We start from the raw sequence: 15,121 nt of genomic DNA, 5'->3' as shown, positions 1-15,121 counted from the left end.
TAGTAAACAGAGTGTACTGTAGTGTAAAACAGAGTGAGTACTGTAGTGTAGTAAACAGAGTGTACTGTAGTGTAGTAAACAGAGTGAGTACTGTACAGACAGTGAGTGTAGTAAACAGAGTGAGTACTGTAGTGTAGTAAACAGAGTGAGTACTGTAGTGTAGTAAACAGAGTACTGTAGTGTAGTAAACAGAGTGAGTACTGTAGTGTAGTAAACAGAGTACTGTAGTGTAGTAAACAGAGTACTGTAGTGTAGTAAACAGAGAGTACTGTAGTGTAGTAAACAGAGTACTGTAGTGTAGTAAACAGAGTACTGTAGTGTAGTAAACAGAGAGTACTGTAGTGTAGTAAACAGAGTACTGTAGTGTAGTAAACAGAGAGTACTGTAGTGTAGTAAACAGAGAGTACTGTAGTGTAGTAAACAGAGTACTGTAGTGTAGTAAACAGAGTACTGTAGTGTAGTAAACAGAGTGAGTACTGTAGTGTAGTAAACAGAGTACTGTAGTGTAGTAAACAGAGTACTGTAGTGTAGTAAACAGAGAGTACTGTAGTGTAGTAAACAGAGTACTGTAGTGTAGTAAACAGAGTACTGTAGTGTAGTAAACAGAGTACAGTAGTGTAGTAAACAGAGTGAGTACTGTAGTGTAGTAAACAGAGTGAGTACTGTAGTGTAGTAAACAGAGTGAGTACTGTAGTGTAGTAAACAGAGTGAGTACTGTACAGAGTGAGTACTGTAGTGTAGTAAACAGAGTGAGTACTGTAGTGTAGTAAACAGAGTGAGTACTGTAGTGTAGTAAACAGAGTGAGTACTGTAGTGTACTAAACAGAGTGAGTACTGTAGTGTACTAAACAGAGTGAGTACTGTGGTGTATTAATCAGAGTGAGTACAGTAGTGTAGTAAACAGAGTGAGTACTGTAGTGTAGTAAACAGACAGAGTGAGTACTGTAGTGTAGTAAACAGAGTGAGTACGGTAGTGTATTTTATTTTATTTTAATTTTATTTCACCTTTATTTAACCAGGTAGGCTAGTTGAGAACAAGTTCTCATTTACAACTGTGACCTGGCCAAGATAAAGCATAGCAGTGTGAGCAGACAACACAGAGTTACACATGGAGTAAACAATTAACAAGTCAATAACACAGTAGAAAACAAAGGGGGGAGTCTATATACAATGTGTGCAAAAGGCATGAGGAGGTAGGCGAATAATTACAATTTTGCAGATTAACACTGGAGTGATAAATGATCAGATGGTCATGTACAGGTATAGATATTGGTGTGCAAAAGAGCAGAAAAGTAAATAAATAAAAACAGTATGGGGATGAGGTAGGTGAAAATGGGTGGGCTATTTACTAATAGACTATGTACAGCTGCAGCGATCGGTTAGCTGCTCAGATAGCTGATGTTTGAAGTTGGTGAGGGAGATAAAAGTCTCCAACTTCAGCGATTTTTGCAATTCGTTCCAGTCACAGGCAGCAGAGTACTGGAACGAAAGGCGGCCAAATGAGGTGTTGGCTTTAGGGATGATCAGTGAGATACACCTGCTGGAGCGCGTGCTACGGATGGGTGTTGCCATCGTGACCAGTGAACTGAGATAAGGCGGAGCTTTACCTAGCATGGACTTGTAGATGACCTGGAGCCAGTGGGTCTGGCGACGAATATGTAGCGAGGGCCAGCCGACTAGAGCATACAAGTCGCAGTGGTGGGTGGTATAAGGTGCTTTAGTGACAAAACGGATGGCACTGTGATATACTGCATCCAGTTTGCTGAGTAGAGTGTTGGAAGCCATTTTGTAGATGACATCGCCGAAGTCGAGGATTGGTAGGATAGTCAGTTTTACTAGGGTAAGCTTGGCGGCGTGAGTGAAGGAGGCTTTGTTGTGGAATAGAAAGCCGACTCTTGATTTGATTTTTGATTGGAGATGTTTGATATGAGTCTGGAAGGAGAGTTTGCAGTCTAGCCAGACACCTAGGTACTTATAGATGTCCACATATTCAAGGTCAGAACCATCCAGGGTGGTGATGCTAGTCGGGCATGCGGGTGCAGGCAGCGATCGGTTGAAAAGCATGCATTTGGTTTTACTAGCGTTTAAGAGCAGTTGGAGGCCACGGAAGGAGTGTTGTATGGCATTGAAGCTTGTTTGGAGGTTAGATAGCACAGTGTCCAATGACGGGCCGAAAGTATATAGAATGGTGTCGTCTGCGTAGAGGTGGATCAGGGAATCGCCCGCAGCAAGAGCAACATCATTGATATACACAGAGAAAAGAGTCGGCCCGAGAATTGAACCCTGTGGTACCCCCATAGAGACTGCCAGAGGACCGGACAGCATGCCCTCCGATTTGACACACTGAACTCTGTCTGCAAAGTAATTGGTGAACCAGGCAAGGCAGTCATCCGAAAAACCGAGGCTACTGAGTCTGCCGATGAGAATATGGTGATTGACAGAGTCGAAAGCCTTGGCAAGGTCGATGAAGACGGCTGCACAGTACTGTCTTTTATCAATGGCGGTTATGATATCGTTTAGTACCTTGAGTGTGGCTGAGGTGCATCCGTGACCGGCTCGGAAGCCAGATTGCATAGCGGAGAAGGTACGGTGGGATTCGAGATGGTCAGTGACCTGTTTGTTGACTTGGCTTTCGAAGACCTTAGATAGGCAGGGCAGGATGGATATAGGTCTGTAACAGTTTGGGTCCAGCGTGTCTCCCCCTTTGAAGAGGGGGATGACTGCGGCAGCTTTCCAATCCTTGGGGATCTCAGACGATATGAAAGAGAGGTTGAACAGGCTGGTAATAGGGGTTGCGACAATGGCGGCGGATAGTTTCAGAAATAGGGGTCCAGATTGTCAAGCCCAGCTGATTTGTACGGGTCCAGGTTTTGCAGCTCTTTCAGAACATCTGCTATCTGGATTTGGGTAAAGGAGAACTCGGAGAGGCTTGGGCGAGGAGCTGCCGGGGGGGAGGAGCTGTTGGCCGAGGTTGGAGTAGCCAGGCGGAAGGCATGGCCAGCCGTTGAGAAATGCTTATTGAAGTTTTCGATAATCATGGATTTATCGGTGGTGACCGTGTCACCTAGCCTCAGTGCAGTGGGCAGCTGGGAGGAGGTGCTCTTGTTCTCCATGGACTTCACAGTGTCCCAGAACTTTTTGGAGTTGGAGGTACAGGATGCAAACTTCTGCCTGAAGAAGCTGGCCTTAGCATTCCTGACTGACTGCGTGTATTGGTTCCGGACTTCCCTGAACAGTTGCATATCACGGGGACTATTCGATGCTATTGCAGTCCGCCACAGGATGTTTTTGTGCTGGTCGAGGGCAGTCAGGTCTGGGGTGAACCAAGGACTGTATCTGTTCTTAGTTCTGCATTTTTTGAACGGAGCATGCTTATCTAAAATGGTGAGGAAGTTACTTTTAAAGGATGACCAGGCATCCTCAACTGACGGGATGAGGTCGATGTCCTTCCAGGATACCCGGGCCAGGTCGATTAGAAAGGCCTGCTCACAGAAGTGTTTTAGGGAGCGTTTGACCGTGATGAGGGGTGGTCGTTTGACTGCGGCTCCGTAGCGGATACAGGCAATGAGGCAGTGATCGCTGAGATCCTGGTTGAAGACAGCGGAGGTGTATTTGGAGGGCCAGTTGGTCAGGATGACGTCTATGAGGGTGCCCTTGTTTACAGGGTTAGGGTTGTACAGAGTATTAAACAGAGTGAGTATGGTAGTGTAGTAAACAACCATAGGTTTCAAACCTAAAGGCTGGTTAATTCTCCGCCTCTCGACTGTTGTCGCAGTGACATCATCAACATTCTATTGTCGTCCGACTTCAACCTTGTCGTTGTCGTTTATGAAAAAGTATAAACACAAAAAACGACATCAGCAGCCTGGTGGTCCAAAATAGCCGGTGTATTTTAGCACCAATAATCCCATGGGTTTAAACATTAATTTAGTCAATGTGACTCGTTTCAGGAAACTAGGCGAATGTCGCGGGTCACGACTTCACAGGAGAGCTGTTTGAACCTACATTTTTTTTTTTTTTAAATCAAAATATGTTTTTTTTTCGGCAGAAATGCTTTCTGGAACATGTAACCTTTCATGTGCCTTAATAACAACCATCTATGCCGTCTGTAAATACAAATAACATTGTTAAATTATGAGCCTAGTTGGTTTAGCCACAGAAAAAGTTAGCAACCTTCCCGCTAGCCATGATTGGCTGAGATAATGAGTGGGCTGGACATGCAGAGAGATGAGTTGTGATTGGTCTGCCGTGTAGCACGCGTCATAGACGTTTGTTATTAGAGGTGAAATGTGTTCCGGAAGAAGTTTCTGGCAAAAATGTGTTCAAATGCCTCTGAAGCTGGACATAAGCCTAGTTTCCTGAAATGAGTCACGTGTGTGTGTGTGTGTGTGTGTGTGTGTGTGTGTGTGTGTGTGTGTGTGTGTGTGTGTGTGTGTGTGTGTGTGTGTGTGTGTGTGTGTGTGTGTGTGTGTGTGTGTGTGTGGTCCTATCAGAATGAGTGTGTGTGTGTTTGCTGTAAGTGTGTGTTTTGAATCAGGTTGAGTGTGCGTGTGTGTTTCCCCTCAGAGCCAGGCAGCTGACAGCTGTGATTCTGTCTCTCTCTGTCTCTCTCTCTCTCCTTTCTCTCTCTCTCTCTCTCTCTCTCTCTCTCTCTCTTTCTCTCCCCTGTCTTTGTCCCTCTTTCTCTCTTTGTCCATCTTTCTCTCTTTGTCCAGCTGTTGCTCCTACGTGGGTCGTCGTGGTAATGGTCCTCAGGCGATATCGATAGGGAAGAACTGTGATAAGTTTGGCATCGTGGTTCATGAGTTGGGTCACGTGATCGGGTTCTGGCATGAACACACCCGGCCTGACCGAGACGATCACGTCACCATCATCAGAGACAACATACAACCAGGTAACACAGGGACGGACAGGCAGTGATGCAACCCAAAAGGATCTGTGTGTGTCTCTATCTGTGTGTCTCTATCTGTGTGTGTCTCTATCTGTGTGTCTCTATCTGTGTGTCTCTATCTCAGTGTCTCTATCTGTGTGTCTCTATCTGTGTGTCTCTATCTGTGTGTCTCTATCTGAGTGTCTCTATCTGTGTGTGTCTATATATCTGTGTGTCTCTATCTGTGTCTCTATCTGTGTCTCTATCTGTGTGTGTCTCTATCTGTGTGTCTCTATCTGAGTGTCTCTATCTGTGTGTGTCTATATATCTGTGTGTCTCTATCTGTGTCTCTATCTGTGTCTCTATCTGTGTCTCTATCTGTGTGTCTCTATCTGAATGTCTCTATCTGTGTGTCTCTATCTGTGTGTCTCTATCTGAGTGTCTCTATCTGTGTGTCTCTATCTGTGTGTCTCTATCTGTGTGTCTCTATCTGTGTGTCTCTATCTGTGTGTGTCTCTATCTGTGTCTCTATCTGTGTGTGTCTATATATGTGTGTGTCTCTATCTGTGTGTCTCTATCTGTGTGTGTCTATATATGTGTGTGTCTCTATCTGTGTGTCTCTATCTGTGTGTCTCTATCTGTGTGTCTCTATCTGTGTCTCTATCTGTGTGTCTCTATCTGTGTGTCTCTATCTGTGTGTCTCTATCTGTGTGTCTCTATCTGTGTGTCTCTATCTGTGTGTCTCTATCTGTGTGTCTCTATCTGTGTGTCTCTATCTGTGTGTCTCTATCTGTGTGTCTCTATCTGTGTGTCTCTATCTGAGTGTCTCTATCTGTGTGTGTCTATATATCTGTGTGTCTCTATCTGTGTCTCTATCTGTGTGTGTCTCTATCTGTGTGTCTCTATCTGTGTGTCTCTATCTGAGTGTCTCTATCTGTGTGTGTCTATATATCTGTGTGTCTCTATCTGTGTCTCTATCTGTGTCTCTATCTGTGTGTGTCTCTATCTGTGTGTCTCTATCTGTGTGTCTCTCTGTGTGTGTCTCTATCTGTGTGTCTCTATCTGTGTGTCTCTATCTGTGTGTCTCTATCTGTGTGTCTCTATCTGTGTGTGTCTCTATCTGTGTCTCTATCTGTGTGTGTCTATATATGTGTGTGTCTCTATCTGTGTGTCTCTATCTGTGTGTCTCTATATGTGTGTCTCTATCTGTGTGTCTCTATCTGTGTGTCTCTATCTGTGTGTCTCTATCTGTGTCTCTATCTGTGTGTCTCTATCTGTGTGTCTCTATCTGTGTGTCTCTATCTGTGTCTCTATCTGTGTGTCTCTATCTGTGTGTCTCTATCTGTGTGTCTCTATCTGTGTCTCTATCTGTGTGTCTCTATCTGTGTGTCTCTATCTGTGTGTCTCTATCTGTGTGTCTCTATCTGTGTGTCTCTATCTGTGTGTCTCTATCTGTGTCTCTATCTGTGTGTCTCTATCTGTGTGTCTCTATCTGTGTCTCTATCTGTGTGTCTCTATCTGTGTGTCTCTATCTGTGTGTCTCTATCTGTGTGTCTCTATCTGTGTCTCTATCTGTGTGTCTCTATCTGTGTCTCTATCTGTGTGTCTCTATCTGTGTGTCTCTATCTGTGTGTCTCTATCTGTGTCTCTATCTGTGTGTCTCTATATGTGTGTCTCTATCTGAATGTCTCTATCTGTGTGTCTCTATCTGTGTGTCTCTATCTGTGTGTCTCTATCTGAGTGTCTCTATCTGTGTGTGTCTATATATCTGTGTGTCTCTATCTGTGTCTCTATCTGTGTGTGTCTCTATCTGTGTGTCTCTATCTGTGTGTCTCTATCTGTGTGTCTCTATCTGTGTCTCTATCTGTGTGTGTCTATATATGTGTGTGTCTCTATCTGTGTGTCTCTATCTGTGTGTCTCTATCTGTGTGTGTCTCTATCTGTGTCTCTATCTGTGTGTGTCTATATATGTGTGTGTCTCTATCTGTGTGTCTCTATCTGTGTGTCTCTATCTGTGTGTCTCTATCTGTGTGTGTCTCTATCTGTGTCTCTATCTGTGTGTGTCTATATATGTGTGTGTCTCTATCTGTGTGTCTCTATCTGTGTGTCTCTATATGTGTGTCTCTATCTGAATGTCTCTATCTGTGTGTCTATATCTGTGTGTCTCTATCTGTGTGTCTCTATCTGTGTGTCTCTATCTGTGTGTCTCTATCTGTGTCTCTATCTGTGTGTGTCTATATATGTGTGTGTCTCTATCTGTGTGTCTCTATCTGTGTGTCTCTGTGTGTCTCTATCTGTGTGTCTCTATCTGTGTGTCTCTATCTGTGTGTCTCTATCTGTGTGTCTCTATCTGTGTGTCTCTATCTGTGTGTCTCTATCTGTGTGTCTATCTGTGTGTCTCTATCTGTGTCTCTATCTGTGTCTCTATCTGTGTGTCTCTATCTGTGTGTCTCTATCTGTGTGTCTCTATCTGTGTGTCTCTATCTGTGTGTCTATCTGTGTGTCTCTATCTGAATGTCTCTATCTGTGTGTCTCTATCTGTGTGTCTCTATATGTGTGTCTATATCTGAGTGTCTCTATCTGTGTGTCTCTATATGTGTGTCTCTATATGTGTGTCTCTATCTGAATGTCTCTATCTGTGTGTCTCTATCTGTGTGTCTCTATCTGTGTGTCTCTATCTGAGTGTCTCTATCTGTGTGTGTCTATATATCTGTGTGTCTCTATCTGTGTCTCTATCTGTGTCTCTATCTGTGTGTGTCTCTATCTGTGTGTCTCTATCTGTGTGTCTCTATCTGTGTCTCTATCTGTGTGTGTCTATATATGTGTGTGTCTATCTGAATGTCTCTATCTGTGTGTCTCTATCTGTGTGTCTCTATCTGTGTGTCTCTATCTGTGTGTGTCTCTATCTGTGTCTCTATCTGTGTGTGTCTATATATGTGTGTGTCTCTATCTGTGTGTCTCTATCTGTGTGTCTCTGTGTGTCTCTATCTGTGTGTCTCTATCTGTGTGTCTCTATCTGTGTGTGTCTATATATGTGTGTGTCTCTATCTGTGTGTCTCTATCTGTGTGTCTCTATCTGTGTGTCTATATCTGTGTGTCTCTATCTGTGTCTCTATCTGTGTGTGTCTATCTGAGTGTCTCTATCTGTGTGTCTCTATCTGTGTGTCTCTGTGTGTCTCTATCTGTGTGTCTCTATCTGTGTGTCTCTATCTGTGTGTCTCTATCTGTGTGTCTCTATCTGAGTGTCTCTATCTGTGTGTCTCTATCTGTGTGTCTCTATCTGTGTCTCTATCTGTGTGTCTCTATCTGTGTGTCTCTATCGGTGTCTCAATCTGAGTGTCTCTATCTGTGTGTCTCTATCTGAGTGTGTCTCTATCTGAGAGTGTCTCTATCTGAGAGTGTCTCTATCTGAGAGAGTGTCTCTATCTGAGAGTGTGTCTCTATCTGAGAGTGTGTCTCTATCTGAGAGTGTGTCTCTATCTGAGAGTGTCTCTATCTGAGAGTGTGTCTCTATCTGAGAGTGTCTCTATCTGAGAGAGTGTCTCTATCTGAGAGTGTGTCTCTATCTGAGAGTGTGTCTCTATCTGAGAGTGTGTCTCTATCTGAGAGTGTCTCTATCTGAGAGTGTGTCTCTATCTGAGAGTGTGTCTCTATCTGAGAGTGTGTCTCTATCTGAGAGTGTGTCTCTATCTGAGAGTGTGTCTCTATCTGTGTGTCTCTATCTGTGTGTCTCTATCTGAATGTCTCTATCTGTGTGTGTCTCTATCTGTGTGTCTCTATCTGTGTCTCCATCTGAGTGTCTCTATCTGTGTGTCTCTATCTCAGTGTCTCTATCTGTGTGTCTCTATCTGTGTGTCTCTATCTGAGAGTGTCTCTATCTGAGAGTGTGTCTCTATCTGAGAGTGTCTCTGTCTGAGAGTGTGTCTCTATCTGAGTGTGTCTCTATCTGAGAGTGTGTCTCTATCTGAGAGTGTCTCTGTCTGAGAGTGTGTCTCTATCTGAGTGTGTCTCTATCTGTGTGTCTCTATCTGAGAGTGTCTCTATCTGAGAGTGTGTCTCTATCTGAGTGTGTCTCTATCTGAGAGTGTGTCTCTATCTGAGAGTGTGTCTCTATCTGTGTGTCTCTATCTGAGAGTGTGTCTCTATCTGAGTGTGTCTCTATCTGTGTGTCTCTATCTGAGAGTGTCTCTATCTGAGAGTGTGTCTCTATCTGAGTGTGTCTCTATCTGAGAGTGTGTCTCTATCTGAGAGTGTGTCTCTATCTGTGTGTCTCTATCTGAGAGTGTCTCTATCTGAGAGTGTGTCTCTGTCTGAGAGTGTGTCTCTATCTGAGAGTGTGTCTGTATCTGAGAGTGTGTCTCTATCTGAGAGTGTCTCTGTCTGAGAGTGTGTCTCTATCTGAGAGTGTGTCTGTATCTGAGAGTGTGTCTCTATCTGAGAGTGTGTCTGTATCTGAGAGTGTGTCTCTATCTGAGAGTGTCTCTGTCTGAGAGTGTGTCTCTATCTGAGAGTGTGTCTGTATCTGAGAGTGTGTCTCTATCTGAGAGTGTCTCTGTCTGAGAGTGTGTCTCTATCTGAGAGTGTGTCTCTATCTGAGTGTCTCTATCTGAGAGTGTGTCTCTATCTGAGAGTGTGTCTGTATCTGAGAGTGTGTCTCTATCTGAGAGTGTCTCTGTCTGAGAGTGTGTCTCTATCTGAGAGTGTGTCTCTATCTGAGTGTCTCTATCTGTGTGTGTCTATATCTGTGTGTGTCTATATCTGAGTGTCTCTATCTGAGAGAGTGTCTCTATCTGAGAGTGTGTCTCTATCTGAGAGTGTCTCTATCTGAGAGTGTGTCTATATCTGTGTGTCTCGATCTGTGTGTCTATCTGTGTGTCTCTATCTGTGTGTCTCTATCTCAGTGTCTCTATCTGTGTGTCTCCATCTGAATGTCTCTATCTGTGTGTCTCTATCTCAGTGTCTCTATCTGTGTGTCTCTATCTGAGTGTCTCTATCTGTGTGTCTCTATCTGTGTCTCTATCTGTGTGTCTCTATCTGAGTGTCTCTATCTGAGTGTCTCTAACTGAGTGTCTCTAACTGAGTGTCTCTATCTGTGTGTCTCTATCTGTGTGTCTCTATATGTGTGTCTCTATCTGAGTATCTCTATCTGTGTGTCTCTATCTGTGTGTCTCTATCTGTGTGTCTCTATCTGTGTGTCTCTATCTGAATGTCTCTATCTGTGTGTCTCTATCTGTGTCTCTATCTGTGTGTCTCTATCTGTGTGTCTCTATCTGAATGTCTCTATCTGTGTGTCTCTATCTGTGTGTCTCTATCTGTGTGTCTCTATCTGTGTGTCTCTATCTGTGTGTCTCTATCTGTGTGTCTCTATCTGTGTGTCTCTATCTGTGTGTCTCTATCTGTGTGTCTCTATCTGTGTCTCTATCTGTGTGTCTCTATCTGTGTGTCTCTATCTGAGTGTCTCTGTGTGTCTCTATCTGTGTGTCTCTATCTGTGTGTCTCTATCGGTGTCTCAATCTGAGTGTCTCTATCTGTGTCTCTATATGTGTCTCTATTTGTGTCTCTATCTGAGAGTGTCTCTATCTGAGAGTGTGTCTCTATCTGAGAGTGTGTCTCTATCTGAGAGTGTGTCTCTGTCTGAGAGTGTGTCTCTATCTGAGAGTGTGTCTCTATCTGTGTGTGTCTATATCTGTGTGTGTCTTTATCTGTGTGTCTCTATCTGTGTGTCTATCTGTGTGTCTCTATCTGTGTGTCTCTATCTGTGTCTCTATCTGTGTCTCTATCTGTGTGTCTCTATCTGTGTCTATATCTGTGTGTCTCTATCTGTGTGTCTCTATCTGTGTGTCTCTATCTGTGTCTATATCTGTGTGTCTCTATCTGTGTCTATATCTGTGTGTCTCTATCTGTGTGTCTATCTGTGTGTCTCTATCTGTGTGTCTCTATCTGTGTCTCTATCTGTGTGTCTCTATCTGTGTGTCTCTATCTGTGTCTCTATCTGTGTGTCTCTATCTGTGTGTCTCTATCTGTGTGTCTCTATCTGTGTGTCTCTATCTGAATGTCTCTATCTGTGTGTCTCTATCTGTGTGTCTCTATATGTGTGTCTCTATCTGAGTGTCTCTATCTGTGTGTCTCTATCTGTGTGTCTCTATCTGTGTGTCTCTATCTGAGTGTCTCTATCTGTGTGTCTCTATCTGTGTCTCTATCTGTGTGTGTCTATATATGTGTGTGTCTATATCTGTGTGTCTCTATCTGTGTCTCTATCTGTGTGTCTCTATCTGTGTGTCTCTATCTGTGTGTCTCTATCTGTGTGTCTCTATCTGTGTCTCTATCTATGTGTGTCTATATATGTGTGTGTCTATATCTGTGTGTCTATCTGTGTGTCTCTATCTGTGTGTCTCTATCTGTGTGTCTATATCTGAGTGTCTCTATCTGAGTGTCTCTATCTGTGTGTCTCTATCTGTGTGTCTCTATCTGTGTGTCTCTATCTGTGTCTCTATCTGTGTGTCTCTATCTGTGTGTCTCTATCGGTGTCTCAATCTGAGTGTCTCTATCTGTGTCTCTATATGTGTCTCTATTTGTGTCTCTATCTGAGAGTGTCTCTATCTGAGAGTGTGTCTCTATCTGAGAGTGTGTCTCTATCTGAGTGTGTCTCTATCTCAGTGTCTCTATCTGAGAGTGTCTCTATCTGAGAGTGTGTCTCTATCTGAGAGTGTCTCTATCTGAGAGTGTGTCTCTATCTGTGTGTGTCTCTATCTCAGTGTCTCTATCTGTGTGTCTCTATCTGTGTGTCTCTATCTGAGAGTGTCTCTGTCTGAGAGTGTCTCTATCTGAGAGTGTCTCTATCTGAGAGTGTGTCTCTATCTGAGTGTGTGTCTCTATCTGAGAGTGTCTCTATCTGAGAGTGTCTCTATCTGAGAGTGTCTCTATCTGAGAGTGTCTCTATCTGAGAGTGTCTCTATCTGAGAGTGTCTCTATCTGAGAGTGTCTCTATCTGAGAGTGTGTCTCTGTCTGACAGTGTGTCTCTATCTGAGAGTGTGTCTCTATCTGAGAGTGTGTCTATCTGAGAGTGTGTCTATCTGAGAGTGTCTCTATCTGAGAGTGTGTCTCTATCTGAGAGTGTGTCTCTATCTGAGAGTGTCTCTATCTGAGAGTGTGTCTCTATCTGAGAGTGTCTCTATCTGAGAGTGTCTCTATCTGAGAGTGTGTTGTCTCTATCTGAGAGTGTCTCTATCTGTGTGTCTATCTGAGAGTGTGTCTCTATCTGAGAGTGTCTCTATCTGAGAGTGTGTTGTCTCTATCTGAGAGTGTCTCTATCTGTGTGTCTCTATCTGAGAGTGTGTCTCTATCTGAGAGTGTCTCTATCTGAGAGTGTCTCTATCTGAGAGTGTCTCTATCTGAGAGTGTCTCTATCTGAGAGTGTCTCTATCTGAGAGTGTCTCTATCTGAGAGTGTCTCTATCTGAGAGTGTCTCTATCTGAGAGTGTCTCTATCTGAGAGTGTGTCTCTATCTGAGAGTGTCTCTATCTGAGAGTGTCTCTATCTGAGAGTGTGTCTCTATCTGAGAGTGTGTCTCTATCTGAGAGTGTCTCTATCTGAGAGTGTCTCTATCTGAGAGTGTGTCTCTATCTGAGAGTGTCTCTATCTGAGAGTGTCTCTATCTGAGAGTGTCTCTATCTGAGTGTCTCTATCTGAGTGTGTCTCTATCTGAGTGTGTGTTGTCTCTATCTGAGAGTGTCTCTATCTGAGTGTGTGTTGTCTCTATCTGAGAGTGTCTCTATCTGAGAGTGTCTCTATCTGAGTGTGTGTTGTCTCTATCTGAGAGTGTCTCTATCTGAGTGTGTCTCTATCTGAGAGTGTCTCTATCTGAGTGTGTGTCTCTATCTGAGTGTGTCTCTATCTGAGAGTGTGTCTCTATCTGAGAGTGTCTCTATCTGTGTGTCTTTATCTGTGTGTCTCTATCTGAGTGTCTCTATCTGTGTGTCTCTATCTGTGTGTCTCTATATGTGTGTCTCTATCTGAGTGTCTCTATCTGTGTGTCTCTATCTGTGTGTCTCTATCTGTGTGTCTCTATCTGAGTGTCTCTATCTGTGTGTCTCTATCTGTGTCTCTATCTGTGTGTGTCTATATATGTGTGTGTCTATATCTGTGTGTCTCTATCTGTGTCTCTATCTGTGTGTCTCTATCTGTGTGTCTCTATCTGTGTGTCTCTATCTGTGTGTCTCTATCTGTGTCTCTATCTATGTGTGTCTATATATGTGTGTGTCTATATCTGTGTGTCTCTATCTGAGTGTCTCTATCTGTGTGTGTCTATATCTGTGTGTGTCTATATCTGTGTGTCTCTATCTGTGTCTCTATCTGTGTGTGTCTCTATCTGTGTGTCTCTATCTGTGTGTCTCTATCTGTGTCTCTATCTGTGTGTCTCTATCTGTGTGTCTCTATCGGTGTCTCAATCTGAGTGTCTCTATCTGTGTCTCTATATGTGTCTCTATCTGTGTCTCTATCTGAGAGTGTCTCTATCTGAGAGTGTGTCTCTATCTGAGAGTGTGTCTCTATCTGAGTGTGTCTCTATCTCAGTGTCTCTATCTGAGAGTGTCTCTATCTGAGAGTGTGTCTCTATCTGAGAGTGTCTCTATCTGAGAGTGTGTCTCTATCTGTGTGTGTCTCTATCTCAGTGTCTCTATCTGTGTGTCTCTATCTGTGTGTCTCTATCTGAGAGTGTCTCTGTCTGAGAGTGTCTCTATCTGAGAGTGTCTCTATCTGAGAGTGTGTCTCTATCTGAGTGTGTGTCTCTATCTGAGAGTGTCTCTATCTGAGAGTGTCTCTATCTGAGAGTGTCTCTATCTGAGAGTGTCTCTATCTGAGAGTGTCTCTATCTGAGAGTGTCTCTATCTGAGAGTGTGTCTCTGTCTGACAGTGTGTCTCTATCTGAGAGTGTGTCTCTATCTGAGAGTGTGTCTATCTGAGAGTGTGTCTATCTGAGAGTGTCTCTATCTGAGAGTGTGTCTCTATCTGAGAGTGTGTCTCTATCTGAGAGTGTCTCTATCTGAGAGTGTGTCTCTATCTGAGAGTGTCTCTATCTGAGAGTGTCTCTATCTGAGAGTGTGTTGTCTCTATCTGAGAGTGTCTCTATCTGTGTGTCTATCTGAGAGTGTGTCTCTATCTGAGAGTGTCTCTATCTGAGTGTGTTGTCTCTATCTGAGAGTGTCTCTATCTGTGTGTCTCTATCTGAGAGTGTCTCTATCTGAGAGTGTCTCTATCTGAGAGTGTGTCTCTATCTGAGAGTGTCTCTATCTGAGAGTGTGTCTCTATCTGAGAGTGTCTCTATCTGAGAGTGTCTCTCTATCTGAGAGTGTCTCTATCTGAGAGTGTCTCTATCTGAGAGTGTGTCTCTATCTGAGAGTGTCTCTATCTGAGAGTGTCTCTATCTGAGAGTGTCTCTATCTGAGAGTGTGTCTCTATCTGAGAGTGTCTCTATCTGAGAGTGTCTCTATCTGAGAGTGTGTCTCTATCTGAGAGTGTCTCTATCTGAGAGTGTCTCTATCTGAGAGTGTCTCTATCTGAGTGTCTCTATCTGAGTGTGTCTCTATCTGAGTGTGTGTTGTCTCTATCTGAGAGTGTCTCTATCTGAGTGTGTGTTGTCTCTATCTGAGAGTGTCTCTATCTGAGAGTGTCTCTATCTGAGTGTGTGTCTCTATCTGAGAGTGTCTCTATCTGAGTGTGTCTCTATCTGAGAGTGTCTCTATCTGAGAGTGTGTCTCTATCTGAGTGTGTCTCTATCTGAGAGTGTGTCTCTATCTGAGAGTGTCTCTATCTGAGAGTGTCTCTATCTGAGAGTGTGTCTCTATCTGAGAGTGTCTCTATCTGAGAGTGTGTCTCTATCTGAGAGTGTGTCTCTATCTGAGAGTGTCTCTATCTGAGAGTGTGTCTCTATCTGAGAGTGTCTCTATCTGAGAGTGTCTCTATCTGAGAGTGTGTCTCTATCTGAGAGTGTCTCTATCTGAGAGTGTCTCTATCTGAGAGTGTCTCTATCTGAGAGTGTGTCTCTATCTGAGAGTGTGTCTCTATCTGAGAGTGTCTCTATCTGTGTCTCTATCTGTGTGTCTCCATCTGAATGTCTCTATCTGAGTGTGTCTCTATCTGTGTGTCTCTATCTGAGAGTGTCTCTATCTGAGAGTGTCTCTATCTGAGAGTGTGTCTCTGAGAGTGTCTCTATCTGAGAGTGTGTCTCTATCTGTGTGTCTCTATCTGTGTGT

General features: G+C 43.6%; 1 protein-coding gene across 1 annotated transcript in view; it reads left to right on the top strand.

Annotated features, from left to right (window-relative positions):
- Positions 1-4,680: 4,680 nt before the first annotated feature.
- The window catches only part of LOC121843314 (dorsal-ventral patterning tolloid-like protein 1), a gene marked incomplete at both ends in the record, with an annotated part of 41,911 nt that continues 31,470 nt past the window's right edge, over positions 4,681-15,121 (top strand). The window contains one exon of the mRNA XM_042312911.1: positions 4,681-4,894. Within this exon, the coding sequence (XP_042168845.1) occupies positions 4,681-4,894 (214 nt within the window). The remainder of the gene's footprint in view (positions 4,895-15,121) is intronic.

Source organism: Oncorhynchus tshawytscha, unplaced genomic scaffold (genome assembly GCF_018296145.1).
Source record: "Oncorhynchus tshawytscha isolate Ot180627B unplaced genomic scaffold, Otsh_v2.0 Un_contig_10610_pilon_pilon, whole genome shotgun sequence".
NCBI classification, from domain to species: domain Eukaryota; kingdom Metazoa; phylum Chordata; class Actinopteri; order Salmoniformes; family Salmonidae; genus Oncorhynchus; species Oncorhynchus tshawytscha.
This window is presented reverse-complemented; position numbering and strand designations above follow the sequence as displayed.